A 15,484-nucleotide genomic window follows, 5' to 3' on the forward strand; every position below is an offset into this window, starting at 1 on the left:
ATTTTATTACTCAACTTTACAGTTATAGAAATGTTAGTAATTCTGTGGCCATTTCATTTCCTGCTCTGTGAAGTAGCACTTTCATTACTGTCCCAAGCTTTGCGTGTCAGGCATCTGTGAAGTGCTGGGTGTTCAGTAGACGTCCTGACATCTGACACATTCCAGAAACTCCTGTGTGATGCGTCTCTCAGCCAGTGTAAGTGCCTTATTTATGCATTTCCTTGCGGTATCCTCCTGCTTCCTGTGGAGGAAGTCCTGTCACAGTGGAGGAAGCCTCTGCCACTCACTTTGTCCAGTGAGGCCCATCTTCATCGGGTGTTCAGCTGGCAAATTCACATCTAAGAACAGTTATGAAGAGGCTCAGTTTTTAATACTGTTCATGAACAACTCCACCAGCCATTGAAGAAGAGGAGGAGAATGAGATGGAGAAGGAGGAGGAGGGAGAGGGGGAGGAGATTTCTAGATAGAAGCAAGAGAGAGATGGGTGCTCTGCGGTAGTCTTGGCATTTGCTTACTCTACCCAGGCTTTCTGGGCCCACACAGGCATGCCTGTGACCTAGACTTAGCCATGATGACAGATAACCTACTCATAGTCTCACCATCTGGTATTTCAGTCCGGAGACACAGAGTAGAATGACTTATCTTTTTATTTAATTAGGTGGATGCTTTAGAAAAAAATCCTTGAGTGAAGTTGCTGCTCTTCATCAGAATAGATTTACTTTCTTTAGATACTTGTGGATTTGATTTTTCCAGATTCAATTCTCTCAGTAACCGTGGCTTCTACAGGCTCCTCCATGGGAATCCTTGGACAATGATATGCCAGCGTGAAAAGGCAAAGACTCCAGAGATCAACATCCTACTTTCAATATAAATGTGGCAAAAAAAAATCTTTCCAAACCAAACCATGGCAAGTCCTTTTATAATAATTTTACCTTACAAATATTTATTATTTTTAAGTATGTGTATGCATGTGTATCTGTGTGTGTGTGTGGGGGGGGTTACATGGGAATGGAAGAGGCCCAAACAGGTCCATTATGTCAGATATTCTAGAGCTGGAGTTACAGGAAGTTTCTGTAACAGCCCATGCTGGCACGGGCTCTGGGAACCCAAGTTGGTAGTCAGAGCAACATGTACCCTTAACCACTGAGCCATCTCTTCAATATTCATTTAGAGAATTCCAGTTTTCCTTAAGTCATTAGCTCCTGGAGAATAGCCCTCTAAACACTGTTCCATTCTTTTTATTTTATTTTTTTCATTGATGGTGCTGGAATTGAACCCAGGGCCTCATAGTTGCCTGCCAAGCTTCCTACCACTCAGCTATATTCTCAGCCTGGCTTTGTTAGTTTCAGAAACCAGAAACAGGACATGGAAGAGCAAAGGGTTAAAAATTATTGCAACATTAACATAATAAAATATGGTCCATAATGTATATATATGTAAATGGATAGACATGTGGGTACACTGTAACATGAATAAAAATGAACAAGAAAAGCTAATTATAAGACAATGAAGAAGGACTGAGTGCAGGTAATGGACCCAAGCTGTGAGACTGGAGAGTAAGCTAATTGGTACCCTAGTTCTAGTACTTTGGGGGGGTGAGGAATGGTAGATATTTACATAAATATATATTTGATATTAAAATGTAACTTTTAATGTGAAGTTATACATCTTCCAATTTTAATGTCAGTTCTAACTGCATAGAAGTTATTTAGTTGTATAGACTACTTTAGTGATTAGGTTAATATAACTTCTGGTTAATAATGGTATGTGATATTTTTATTTGCTTGAAAGTTTTTATTTTAAAATAACTGATATAAAATTTAATAAAATATTACAATAAATTAGTGTCCTGGAGCCGTTTAGCTGCCTTACATCCCATGGCCTATTTGGTTTTAAATACAAGAGTGAAAAGATACAAAAGGCAGTTTTTATCCTTCAGAAACTTGTTTTCACAAGTTGGACATAATCTGGTGTGTGTGTGAGAGAGAGGGAGAGAGAAAGACAGAGAGACAGACAGAAACAGACAGAGAGACAGAGGGAGACAAAGACAAAGAGAAAAGGAGACAGAAACAGAGACAGACACACAACACACACACACAGAAAGAGAGAACACTTAAATGGAACTGTGGAAGAGCCATAATTCTTGGTTGAATAATAGTCTACAAAGCTGAGCCTGGCACCGCGATGGTCTTCTGATCATTTATTGACAGGAATAGTAGCTCTGCTGGTCACAGGTATGACATGCTGGTAGCACTAGTGTATGGCAGCATCTTTGGATCATAACTGAACTTTCACAAGTATAAGTCTACAAACCGTTAATGGATTCTGTTTTTCCAAGCTGAAAGGCAGACTCGGGGAACTAGACTCAGATAGCCTGAGATAAAAGTGTCACTGAAAAGGTCCCAGCTTGACAAAAAGTCAAGCCGGGGAATACAGACTCTATAAGGAGCCAGCTCGCCTATTTGCTTCTTTCTTATTTCTGTGAAGCAGTGTCTACCAGTAATGTAATAGTCATGAACAGGTTGTTACTTAGGGAATATTCTGGGAAGACATAGAAATGAAGAGAATATACCAGGCAGCCATCCAAACGAGCCCTCAACAACTGGCTCGCACATCCATTCTCAGTGCAATCAAATGTAACAGTTTTAAAAAATGAAAAGCTAACTGTCGTATAGATTTTTGCTCAAATATTAGTTCTCTCAAGTTTTTAGCCAGATAAATCTGGACTTAATAAGTTTATCACCTGCGAAATTTGGAAAATGTTCGTGCTTTCCTTAATCAGTTGATGTAAGGCTGGGAATGTTTAAAACAGTAGTGCAATTTAGGTTTGCCAGTTGGGAATCTAGGATATGGTAACTTCCAGAAAGTGCTAATAAAGGGCATTTGTGATGGTGATGGTAACCATGGGATACGCTTTTATTGAGGGGGACACTATTCTGGAGGACACATTTCTAGGGACCACATGTTCTGTTTTATTTACATTTTTTTTCTGGACTTGTATTTATGTTTACTTTGTATTCACTAATGTACTACTTTTCACTGTCCTGACATGTTTTGTAGGTGTTGCTCATTTGCGCTAAAGATAACATGTATCCTGTCCCATGATTGTTCTCAAACCAACTGTTCCCAAAGGGTTACTCCGAGCAATTGTTGTTCCAAAATGTTTCCGGTTTTCAATTCTGTGACTATCTGTTTAAACTGGAATGCTAATCAACATATTTTATTTTGTGTATAAACTTCACATCAAAAAACCATAGAGGAGAAAATGTAACAGGTGCAGTGGAGCACATTGGTTTTGCCATTGTATCAGAGTCAGAGAGTCTTTATGTCAAATGCATTTTGAAGGTGTTTGAAAGCAGGAAGAGGGCATGTTCATTCTTTCCTTTACCTGCTATCATTTGGAACTTATAAACTCTGGAGTGAACTTTTGAGACTGTAGTTTTGAGAAAAAAAAAAAAAGGTTGCTAATTAGTTTGGCCACTCAGAGCGAAGCCTGGTACATCAGAGAGTGCTTGGTTCTTAATGTTCAACAAACATAGAAACTATGTTTAATCTTCTTTAATGTCACTTTGTGTATTAGTTGATTTTTTGTTGCTGTGATAAAACACCATGACCAAGGCAACTTATAGAAGAAAGACTTTATTAGAGGGCTTATGGTGCCAGAGTGAGTGACCTGGGAGAGCAGTAGCCATGGAAGCTGGAGAGGATTCTGGGAGCTCACATCTCAAACTACAAGCATGTAGCAGAAATGGCAGGGGCGGGGCCCTGGCTCCAGGCAGCTTTCGAACCTCAAAGCTTGCCTTCGGTACCTCGCCTTCAGTAAGACCCTGCCTCTAAATTCACCTGAAGAGTACAATCAGCTAGGGACAAAGTGTTCAAATGTTTGAGCCTATGGGGATGGGGGCAGTCTTATTTAAACTATTTTAAACTAAATTGTTTACCAATTTCTACCTAGTGTGGTCTCACACAGTAGTAATACCAGTATGTGGGAAAGAGTGGAAGAAGGGCCAGGAGTTCAAGTCATCTTTGAACTCTAAAGAAGATTTGGAGCCAGCCTGGGCTATATGAGAGCCTGTCTCATTTTCTTCCCTGATTATACTTAACATTTGTGACAACTCCATTGTTCGAAATAATGAAGACTTTAAAATCCATATAATTTGTAAGGTCCTAACTTTAATTCTTAGATATATGACTTATTTTTACAAAGGTTTAATTGACTTTCTTTTTCACCAGAAGGGAAAAAATAATAGAGCTTTCTTTATTAGTGCTGCCTGCTTTTAATACAGTCACTTATTTTAGCAACCTTAGGAAGCAAACTCATGTTTAATTTTGCTCAATCCATGTGCTTTTCTTTCCAGAGCGGATGGGGGATGAATAAGAATGAAATAACGTCAGTAATAATTTCCTTTATTCTTCTTGACAAGCACAATCAGGCGCTGCTGCTCAGGTTGTGCTGCTGGCAGCACTTTTCAATTAACATTTAATTTTCCCCCACAGAAAGTTCAACACCTCACTGGCACAGAATCCAGTGTTTCAGCGGAAGAATGTTGAGAAACAAAGAAAGCCTTCCTTTCTGTTGCTCTACTCTTCCTCAAAAAGTCTTAGTTCTGAGAAAGCACAGTATGCCCCAACTGTATTATCCATACTAAAGCTAACACTTGCTTTATTTGTAGAGTTTGCTGTCTTGATTTTGACAGTTGATAGACATTGTTTTCAAGTTCTGGAAAAATCCACTGTCCATCATTATTTATTTGGAATAAACAGACAGGTGGAGTTACAGAACCTCCTCTACCTCTTAGAAGCACTCCATCTTCCGACTTATTTCACTTAGACTAGAGAGTCAGACTCAGTAAGTGTCAGGGTGACTCTCCATTGGAAAAAAAGTTTTAATGCCCGAATTCCCAAAGCTAAAGTACAGACAGAGCTGTGGATATAAGTAATTTTTTCTGACTCAGATGAGCTCTTATTTGGGTCAGTAGTTTCATCCTATGCTATCAGGACTCGCCTTTTATTTCCACAGAAAGTTAAAGGTGACATATTTAAGTATCAATTTAGCTAATCTTGGTATTTTTGGAAACAGTTTCTCAATCTAGCTTGGCTTTGAATCCATGGCATATGTTGTTCAAATTTTTGGTTTGTATTCCCCTCTCTGAATTTATTAAACAAGATGAAAAGATTCATCAACAGGGAAACAAATGCATTATCTACCTGCAGAATTTCTTCTCCCCAGAAGGGTGGGTTCAGAGTGGCCCAGTGCCTTGAGAAAGAGTTAGTAGGAACAAGAAGGCTGACCGGTGGCATCCATGTGTTTCTGTAGCCTGAAAGGATGAGCTACAGACAAATATATTTGAATGGATAAAAGTTGTGATCTAGTGCAAGTAGAGGCTCTGGATGTATGTCACTGCTGACGACCATGGCCTGCATCCTGTGGTATTAAATGTGAAGAAGTCAGAAGCAGTCAACAAATCTTTCCTCTCTTGGGGAGCACTTCAGAGTGAGCAAAGGTATCTACTACAGCAACCGAGTTAGATCTGAAATCCATGTGAGACTGAATATGGTTAGTGTTCTTTCCAGAGGGCTAACTAGTAAGAGTCAAGTAGTTGAGAAACTGGCATAGCATTTATCATGGGCAGAGAGTCAAACATGTCCCTTTGCTCGGGGTTTAGCACTCTATCTACCATATCTGCTTTAAAGGGAGCCACTAGGCCACGTTTAAGGAAAAATTTAAAATGCCTTGGGCTTCAGCTCAGCTGGAGGTTAACCAACTGGTTGCACTATACACATTGCCCTAGGGAGTTGAGATCTTTTTGACCTTAGTTTCTCATTTGCAAGATCAGTGGGATGAACCAGCTGGAACTGCAGGAGCTTTGGTGCACATCAGAAGCACAGTTCTCAGTTCTGGAGACTGCAGATTATTTAACCCTCTGTGGGCAGGGCACTCTTCTCCTGATTCCCCTCGCCCTCCCCTTTCTCCTCCTCTTCCTCCTTCTTCTTTTCCAAATTTCTTTTCCAAGAGAACTTCTTAGGTATTGTTAATTTTCAACCAAGAGCAAGGACCATTGTTGGAAGACCTGGAAAGCTTCTCCTATGTGCTTAATAGTGCTATGAGGTTTTGTGCAATGGCAATAGTGTTCCATCGTTAGTTAAAGGGAAAAATCCAATTTTACTATCCTTTCTAAATAGAATGGGTTCCTTGCTAGAACTTAGATTCAGTTCTCAGTTAGGAACAGTTGAGAAAGAAAATTTGTTTTTAGTGGAATTTATTCACCCAGTTACAATCCTGCTGAAACAGCCCTCTCTACAAATTTCATCCTGGTAGTCATCTAAGGTAAAGAACTGCTTTCTCCACAAGGAGATGCCTGCTGGGCACTACTGATCAAAGGATCAATCATTTATGTGTGAATGGACGAAACTGCCAACGTCTGAAATCAAGTAGAAAGAGGATTTCAAACAATGCACAAAGTCATTGAAAATAATCAGGGATTTGCTCACAAATCACCCACAGCCTCAGGACACCTGGGGATCTGTTAACGGTTACTCTAAAATAAAGAAATAAAGGACAGACTAAAATAAAGGAAGTGGCCATGTTCAAAACAACTTTCAAGAACTATAGGCAGATTTGCAGCACAGGAAAAATTCTCATGTTGTATGCTAGTGACACAAAGTCCAGCATACTTTCATTGACAGCCAGGTTGAGCGATTTGCCATAGGGTATCAATTTGCTCCTGCAAGAGGTCAATCCTCTGATTGAACACCATCAAGCTTCCTTTTAGTTGAGCATTAATTCCTTTATGTACAACTAAGGCATGAGCTACATTGGCTAAATGATTATTCAGGGTCTGAGCAGTCTGCCCAGTATGACTCATGGCTAATGCCCAATATCAGAGATCAGACCTCTACTCTTGCCTGATGCATCTAAAACAAAAAGGGGGAACTGTAGAGAGCTGCGGAATGCTATGCCTTAAAGATGGAGCTGGTTTCCGCCTTCCACCTTCCCGATGGTGAGTACTCTCTGTCACGAACAACTCCACATTTGGCTAAGGCCGAGGATCTGGCTCGCTTCCATGTATGTGGACCTATCTGCATTGCCCACGTGGCACGCCTGGGTTGGCTACCCAGAGGCTATTTAAGCTGTGGGCTGGCTTTCCCCGGGGTCCGAGGATTGTTCAATGTTCCTGAATAAACTGCATTGAAAAAAAAAAAAAGAACTATAGGAAGCAGCTGTTTAAAATGTAACTGTGTTACATAAGACAGGAATAAAAACAAAGAAAAAAAGAAAACCCAACCAGCTCTTGTGTTTAAAATGTCATAAAGATGCTGACAGGCTCATGGGGCCCTACCCATTCCTGAGAATCTAAAAACAAATATTGGTTGAGGAGGAAGGGAGAGGCATCATCGGTGGGTAGCCACTTCAACATGTCACTGCTGTGTAAGCAACACAAATGAAATCCGTTACTATAATCTCACCTGAGCTTGTACTTTCAAAACATTCTGGGTGGATAACAGTATGCAGCTTTACAGCTACTTAGCTCGTGTCCTCTGTCTACTTTGTGAGGAAGCCTAACTTATTTCAGGTACTGCCAGGAAGACGGTAGAGACACCAAGGAACTCTCCTAGCTTAAGGAAATGGCTAGTCCTGTTCTTCTCTATTTATTGACTGATGCTTACTTACTACAGTTTCTATAACCTTCTTTTTTGTGGTGTGAATATTCAATATTAATGAAACTAAATACACAGGAATCTTTATATTTTCATTTTTTATAAATCAATTTATTTTTATTATTTACAGTTTATTCACTCTGTGTTCCAGCTGTAGCTAGCCCCCACAGTTTTCATTTTTAATTGTATATTCCTGTGTGTGTCTGTGTGTTTGCACAGGAGACATGTATGCCAATGCCTACTCGTGCAGTCCAGAAGAGAACGTTAGGTCTGCTAACTGGAGTTACAGGTGATTATGAAGAACTGATTTGGGGTACTGGAACCTAACTCTGAACTTTTAGAAGAACAAGAAGGGCTTTTAACCTGTGGGGTATCTCTCCAGTCTCCCAGCTTTTGCTTTAAGACATCTGCATCCCTGATACAGAGATAGGGTGGTATGGTTATTGGTCTCAGATTCTAAAATACTAAATAAAATTTCAGAAACTAAGAAATAAATACTAACTGAAAGTATAGAAAACAAGTGTAAATTCTGAGCAGAACGAAATATGTATATGTTCAAGTTATGTGAAACTGTAATTAAAGAACAATTTGAAAAGGTGTATTTTTCAAAATACAAAAGAAAATTTGCATGTGATTTATTTGTTCATGTAATTTTGTTCTTATTATACTACCACTGTGCACTTAAAAATTCCAAAAACCTAGTCAACAAATCAAGCTGTAGGAATGTGTGCAGCCTGGGAAATTCTGAATAGTGAATAAATGCTTTCTGTTTCCTCAAAAAAAAAAAAAAAATCCATTATGAAACAAGCACAAACGTGATACTACTTAAAAAGAAGGTGATCAGTGGATGTGAGAAAGGAACAGAGAGGGTAAGGGGCATATGATGGACATGCGTTGTAGAAAATGTCCTTTTATATATAAACAATATATGCAAAAATTGAGGGAAGCGGGACTTATATATCTATCAATAATTAAGTAAATAAATTGTCAAAAACCTGAGTGACATCTAGAAGCTGCCAATCGTTGTCTGTGGTGGGGTTCAGCATGGTCGGTAGAAGTGGCTATGAGGATAGATTTTATGTGTGCTAAGAAGTTAACATAAATTCACACATGACAATTTCATTTATTTCCCAAAGCCTTTGAGTGATTGAAGGTGAAAATGCTCTGCAAAAGCCTAGAAAATTGCCTGGAATCAAGATGAGCACAAAGAATATTTAAGAGAGGGAAACTTTTGAAATCATCTTTTGTTAGCACTCACCCTTAATCACTGGCTAAGGGTGATCAGGAATGTTGGCAATCATTTGGATCAATGAGAGATGGAAGTCTGGGGAGATATAGAGGCTACTACTAGAAGCCAACATTAGCATCAGTACCAGAGAGACAATGCTTCCTGTCAGAGCCATCTGTGGTAACTGTGTTGTTACCTATTTCTCTTGTTATTTTTCAGAGCTTGAAAAATATCTTATATCAACAAAATTATGAGTCAGTATCCATTATGAACATGACCCCAGCATGAACAGAAACTTTTATACCTGCTTACCAGCTTTTTTCTAATGAGATCTTGTCGACCAAATCTAGCCGACCACTTCTTTTTATGATTTGTTAGCAAAGGATGTTTTGTGATTTTTGGTGGTTAAAAAAATCAAAAGAAAAATATTTCAGGGCCTGTGAGCCCACTATGGAAGTTCAAACTTCAGTGTCCATATAAAGTTTTATTGGGGGAAGAATTGTTCTCATTTATTTCCATGATGTCCATGGCCTCTTCTAAGCTATGATAACAGAACAGAGTTATTAGAACAGGGATTGTCAGGATAGAAGCAAAGCATTTACTGTCTAGCCTTTTCTAAGAAATGCTGGACAAGGTAGCTGTCTACTCTTCATCCCTTGGGCAGTAGGCATGTGTACACCTGGACGCTCCAAAGTGAGGTGAATCTTTACCTTGGGGCAGATTAAACACAAATTTTACTTTGTCTAATGAAAGCACTTAGGGTATTGAAATAGGTTTTAATGTTCTAGATTGAATCTGTAGCCTTACAGATTCCTACCATCCTCACAGTTGGAGCAAGCAGAAGGTTTTATAGATCTAGAGCCATTAAGTTGTAGGCAGAGCTCTAATAAATGCACCTCTAAAAATTAGGACAAAGATTTTGTTGCTTAAAATAGATTCTAAAATGTGCCGAATGTGGCTATCAAATCATGGTAATGATGTAGCTGTAGATCAGTTACTATTTATTAGGAAATAGCCCCCTTTTATTTTAGCACTGCACTGGAAATAAAGGGTAAGACTTCAGATAAAGGAACAGAATCCTAAATTTTGCTCTCTAGACATGCTATGTCACCTCCACACAATTCTAATTTTACTTAACCCACCGTCTTTAGAAATATATGAAAATCAAGTCAATTTTTATAAGTTTACTCCAACATAGGAAATAACATAGGCCATGTCTGCTTTTGAGTGGGTGTGGTACACCTAGCTATCTGGTGCCCAAGAGATGAGGGAATGATTGGCGTTCGCCTTGCTTTCATACTGTTCCATTCGATGGCAGTGTGTGATCAAAGCGTGGAACTCAGCCTGTGTGGTGAGCTTGCTGCTGTAGGCCATGCACAGCTGGACTTCTTAATTGTCTTATTTGAGGAGGCTCTGAGTGTCAGAGAATCCTGTACCTGTAGACTTAAGCAATTGTAGTTCAAAAATATTTGGAAGATATTTTTGGTACTGTATTCAACGTGCATAGACTTCTTTTCTTGTTATTATTCCCTAAAGAGTGCAGCAGCCCATCAATTTGCACAACACTTCCGTTATATTAGGATTACAAGCAATGAAGAGATGATTTGAGGTATCAAAGTTGAAGAAAAATACTGGACCATTTAATACAAAGGCTAGGGGTCTTCTGGACTTGGTATTTGTGGGAGTCCTAGGATCAAATTCCCTTTGGATACCAAGAATTGACAAGATTTCCTTGAAGATTGCTGTGTATTCCATCAATCTTTATTCCGGGAGGAAATTGTAGAGGAGACTTGACTGAAACTATTTGGCCTTAAAAAATGTACTTGTGGGCTTTTGCATCCACTCTAGAGCTTGTGTGGGCTTGTGGAGAGCTGTGAATTACTCGGAGGGCCCTGCTTATAAATTCCCAGGTGACTCCAAACAAGGTGGTGCTCTGCCTCTGCGCTCTCATACTGTGAGCCAGCATCCCTTCTGAACGCTAGGCTTTGCATCTTTTGTTTCTTTGTAGGTTTTGCTTAGGAGTCTGAAGTAGGCTATCTAAGCTGAAGGAAAAGCCACGCTGCACGGTGGCTGGAGGCAGAGCAGTCACAGGGCTGTGATACAGCCGGGTATGATGGGATTGCTCAAACAGTGAAAAGCAAGACCTCCATACTACCCGGGAACAGCACAACTAACTAAGTCCCCCACTAACTCTGTATGGTGCCTTATTGTCAGCCTTCCAGAATTGGCTGTTCCCATCATGCATCTGATGTTATGACATATCTTCAAACTTTATATAAAAATAGAAAACTATGATAAACCCTGTCCCAGGAATATCCCCTCCACCCATGAAATTCATCACCTCAATTCATGAATAATCCTCTTCTTTATAAATGCTTGCCTATAAGGCAGAGTTGTTCAAAATGTCTGATGTTCTACATTCTCCCAAGGAGCCCTCACTTCCTCTTGAGGGTTAATTTTGTTCTATAAGAGAATGTCCTTCTAATTCTTTGTCGCCCTATCCCCACCATGAATTATACCTCTGGTCATGCAAGAGGTAGAATGCACTAGATAGAGGTATCAGTATGATCTCTGAGCTCTGTTTAGTCTTCCCCAGTCGCAGCAACTTTGCTGTTTAAAATGCCCTTGTGTATAGTTTAAGATGCTCTCTAGTATCCAAAGCACAAGGAAGCTGTTAGTTGCCTTATATGGAAAGTATGCATGTTAGACTTTGTGTTAACACAACTTTTGATATGCATGATGAGCTGTGAGTTCGGTAGAAATTTATCTGTATAATGTGTATCAAACCGGCCATCCTTCAATTGTAACACACAGAGAACAGGTTTATGCATTGATTAGTTGATGAATGTATTTCAACCAAAGGCTCATAGCAATCCTATGGTAGCCATGGAGACTTTGTGGAGTATACTGTGATGAATGATAGAATACAGTATTCATTCCTCTTTACTTTTTCATTTCCATAATGACAGCAGCAATCTAGTCTTGATTCAAGGTGGATAGAACTGTATGTATTTTATGCACATATATGCATATCTGTGTGTATTTGAGCTGGAAATCACTGGTATCAATCCACAATATTGACTCCCCTTTGGAGAAAATAATGCTTATGAACAAAGCATTTTTCCTCCCTTTAAAACCAAAAGTCTTCTTAGATGATGGTTATCCATATTTCTATGGAGTCACATTTGTATTTTGCATCTTTGATCCCTATAGAATCCTCTTTTCTTTCTTATAGTTCTTAGAACAGAACTTTATAAGAATACTGCTTATGGTTGGGTCATTGATGGTGTTGTGGAAGGGATAATGAGGATGGTCCTAAGAAAACAGAGACATTAATCACGCCATTGGTACGACAGTTATTTTTGTTGCTGTTGTTGTTATAGTCATCTACGATTCCCTCAAAACACTAACCTTCTCTAGAACATACTACCTTCCTTTGCCAGCAGCTGTAGCTCTCTGACCACTTAATTTTATTTGTTGTTTTCAACAGTAAATGTAAGTGAGCTCTTTCTATTACTTCATGGACTCATTATTGTGCTTTTCTTTTGTAAAAGAGCTACAAAGTCCCTGGAATGATCTGGGACAGTGGAACCTACAGGCAGTCAGTTAAATATTGTCCGCTCCCCAGGCACAGTTTCCTCACCCCACAGGCACTTCACCAGCCCTTCGTGGGTCGTCAAACTGCCTATTTTTCTGTTTCCCATTCTTATTCCCAGGAGGTTATCTGCCCATGGAATTAAACACCTGATCTGCCACAGGTGGGTGTTTGGGTTGACCTTTCAAATAGAACTGCCTTTGTCGGAACTTTCAGTACAGAGAATAAAGCATAATACCGTGTTCTCAGTGAGAGGCACTGTCACCATGTGTCTCCAAGTGAACAAGTGAGAAGTAATGCCTTTAAAATGCGTTCACCCAGCCGGCAATGCACTCGGCACTGGGGAAGATAAAACTGTGTCTGCTCCAGCTGGTTCCTGTGCTACTGGCTTCCTTTCTAAAAAAAAAAATAAGACAGTGGGGACAAAAATGGGGAAGAAAGATGTTGAGTCTAATAAGGGGAAAAGGCTCCTGGCAATTTGGCCATTGTTTCACACCATTTAAACCCAAGAACCTACACATGAAATCAGGATGTTTTGTTGTTTCAGTATTACTACTGTAACCTGAGCTTTCTCTGTTGATTTAGTGATGGGATTAACTCAAATAATCAATTTATATCCTAATAAACAGAAAGTTATGTGAGCTAAGTTCAATGTCTAGAGGTCTTGAACTAATGAATATCTTTTGTTGCTTAAAAGGTTTCTATATTCTTTGTATTGGATTACAAGCCTAGCACAGATAACCCCCCAGTCCATTCTATTTCTTTCATTTTATGATTCTGTGATTCTATTTTTCCCTAGGAACAATGAATAGCACATTCTTTTCATTACTGCCTTAACTGTGGGATGGGACTGATTTCGAATCTCTCATTTGAATATCTCTGCTGAATCACACAAAGTAAATGTGTTAAGGCAAACATTCTTGTATTGATTTCCTTCCTGTATTTTTCCTTCTGCTGTTAGCCTGCCTTTCAATAGATGGTGCTCTTTTCTCAGAGACATCTTCTTCACCCAAAGATCAGAGAAATCAGCTTTACTTTAAACAATCATTAATTAAAGAAATCAGACAAGCAATTTGCAGTACCTTGGGAACAAAAGCATAATGAGGGAAATGATCTTTCAACGACTCTATTGAAGCCTGTGACATGTGTGCTGAATAGGTGAAGCAAATATTGTAACTAAACCTGAAAGTGCCATGTTCATGATGCCACATAACCCCACTGGGAAGAAGGACTCAAATCAGGAGCCATTTTAAAGTGCTGGTATATCCATCTACTTTAACAACAGTGGACAGATAAATACTCCACAATAGCCGGCTGAGTAGGAACATGTAACTCAGGACCAGCACACTCAATCTCACTCTCAGTACTGAGACCGGTCTTTGCCAGATTTATCTAGAACACCCCAAATAACAGAGGGTAGACCTCAAAGTCTTTGTAAGTAATTTCACTAGATAGAGACACTTTCCTCTCTGTACATCCTGAACAACTCCCAGTGATACAGAATGTTGTTGCTTTTATCTTCCCTAATTGACTCCCAGGGTTGCGAGCACTGAAAAACAGTTATGCCCTATAGATGCCCTGAGCTACCCAGCAATTCCAGATGGCACTCAGGACTCCCTGAGCAGAAGTTCAGAAAGAAAGTGAAAACTGGGCTAAACATCACAACAGTAGCCTTGCTCCATCCAAGCTACTCTGTCCTGGAGAGATGTCGGGAAAGCTCCTTCCACTTGGGGCAGCCTCAGGATGGAAGAAGATTAAGACATGCTCCTAGAACACATGAGGAGGGACGGAGCTGTGGTACAGCCTAAACTAGCAGGTCTGAGAAAGTTAGGAAGCTCATCTCTTTAACCAACTGAGGAGCCTTTGCCCTTCAATAGGGGAAAGCTATGAAGATTCTTTTCCTCGCATCGTCACAACTCTCTGTTCTTACAGTTCATGCAGAGGGACGATTGGCTGTCAGATGTGTTTCAAGATTGTCTTATCTTAGAATAAGAAGGAGATCTAAGATACAACCTCCCACCCCGTATCTTAGTAGCCATGGCCCAAGAAACGTCGTGGTTTTGGCATTTTGAACACTGCTTTATCAAGAGAGGGAAGAAAAACCTAGAAAAGTAAAAGTTCACAGACGAACAGCAAGTTCTATATTCAAAGCATCCCTTTTCTGTACCCTGTTTACTCCTTCCCTGTCACTCACAGACTTTGTCCCCTTCCCCCCTGCGGAGCTCAGCACTCAGAGCGTTCCTTACCTGACAATCACATACATGACCAGGAAGTTTCCGAAGAGGCCCACTACACACACGATAGAGTAGAGGGCCATGATGGTAATGGCTGTGACCATGGAAGGGCTGCCGGTTGGAGGGCACAGGCTGTCGCTCCCGCCAAGCCCGGTGCGGTTCAGACCGCATGGGTCGGACTGGTTGCCATCTACGTGGGACAAGTTGAGCCAGGAACCAGGTGCTGGAGAGCAACTTGCCTGAGTCAAGGGGTCAGAACAGTCGCTGCTGTTCCCCTGGCCGGCGCGGCTGTCCATGGTGCTGAAGGCCTGCTGTGGACTCTAGGTGGTAACTGAGAGCACCCAGACTTTTCGGGTTCCACGCGCCTCAGCGTCTTCCTCTCCCAGCTGCCTTGGCTCCGTCTGTTTCTTGCACGGACCAGCCCTAGCGGAACGAGAGATGAGCGGCAGGCAGAAGGGGAACATATGAACGTCTGATATTCTCTTCTGCCTGTAGCCCCCTCCCACCTCAGAAGTACAGCCAGGCGCGTCCCTAGCATCCCAAAGCGCTGCTCACTGGGTGGAAGGGAGGGAGCGCGCGCGCTGCGAGGGATCCAGAGGCTGGAGAGGAGGGAGGAGAGAGGAGTGGATTTTGCGCAAAGCAACTCTGAGAGTCAGTCTCCTCTGTCGCCATGCACTTCCGTGCAAACGAGTGAAAAGTGGGGTAGGAGGAGGCAGAAACAGGGACGTTGCAGACAAGGATGGGAAGAGAGACTGTTCAGTTTCTTTA

The 15,484-nt window shown here is 40.7% G+C and overlaps 1 protein-coding gene across 2 annotated transcripts in view; it reads right to left on the reverse strand.

Annotated features, from left to right (window-relative positions):
- Oprm1 (opioid receptor mu 1) overlaps positions 1-15,275 on the reverse strand; it is a 60,983-nt gene extending 45,708 nt beyond the window's left edge. The window contains exon 1 of one of the 2 annotated variants that reach the window (XM_021663153.2): positions 14,729-15,267. In XM_021663153.2, coding sequence (XP_021518828.1) covers positions 14,729-15,012 — 284 coding nt within the window. In that variant the 5' untranslated portion in view covers positions 15,013-15,267. Of the gene's footprint in view, positions 1-14,728 lie in introns of both variants that reach the window. The other variant, XM_021663154.2, reaches the window with a different exon arrangement.
- Between the last annotated feature and the right edge of the window lie 209 nt (positions 15,276-15,484).

The sequence above is a fragment of the Meriones unguiculatus genome, chromosome 20 (assembly GCF_030254825.1).
Source record: "Meriones unguiculatus strain TT.TT164.6M chromosome 20, Bangor_MerUng_6.1, whole genome shotgun sequence".
Taxonomy (NCBI): domain Eukaryota; kingdom Metazoa; phylum Chordata; class Mammalia; order Rodentia; family Muridae; genus Meriones; species Meriones unguiculatus.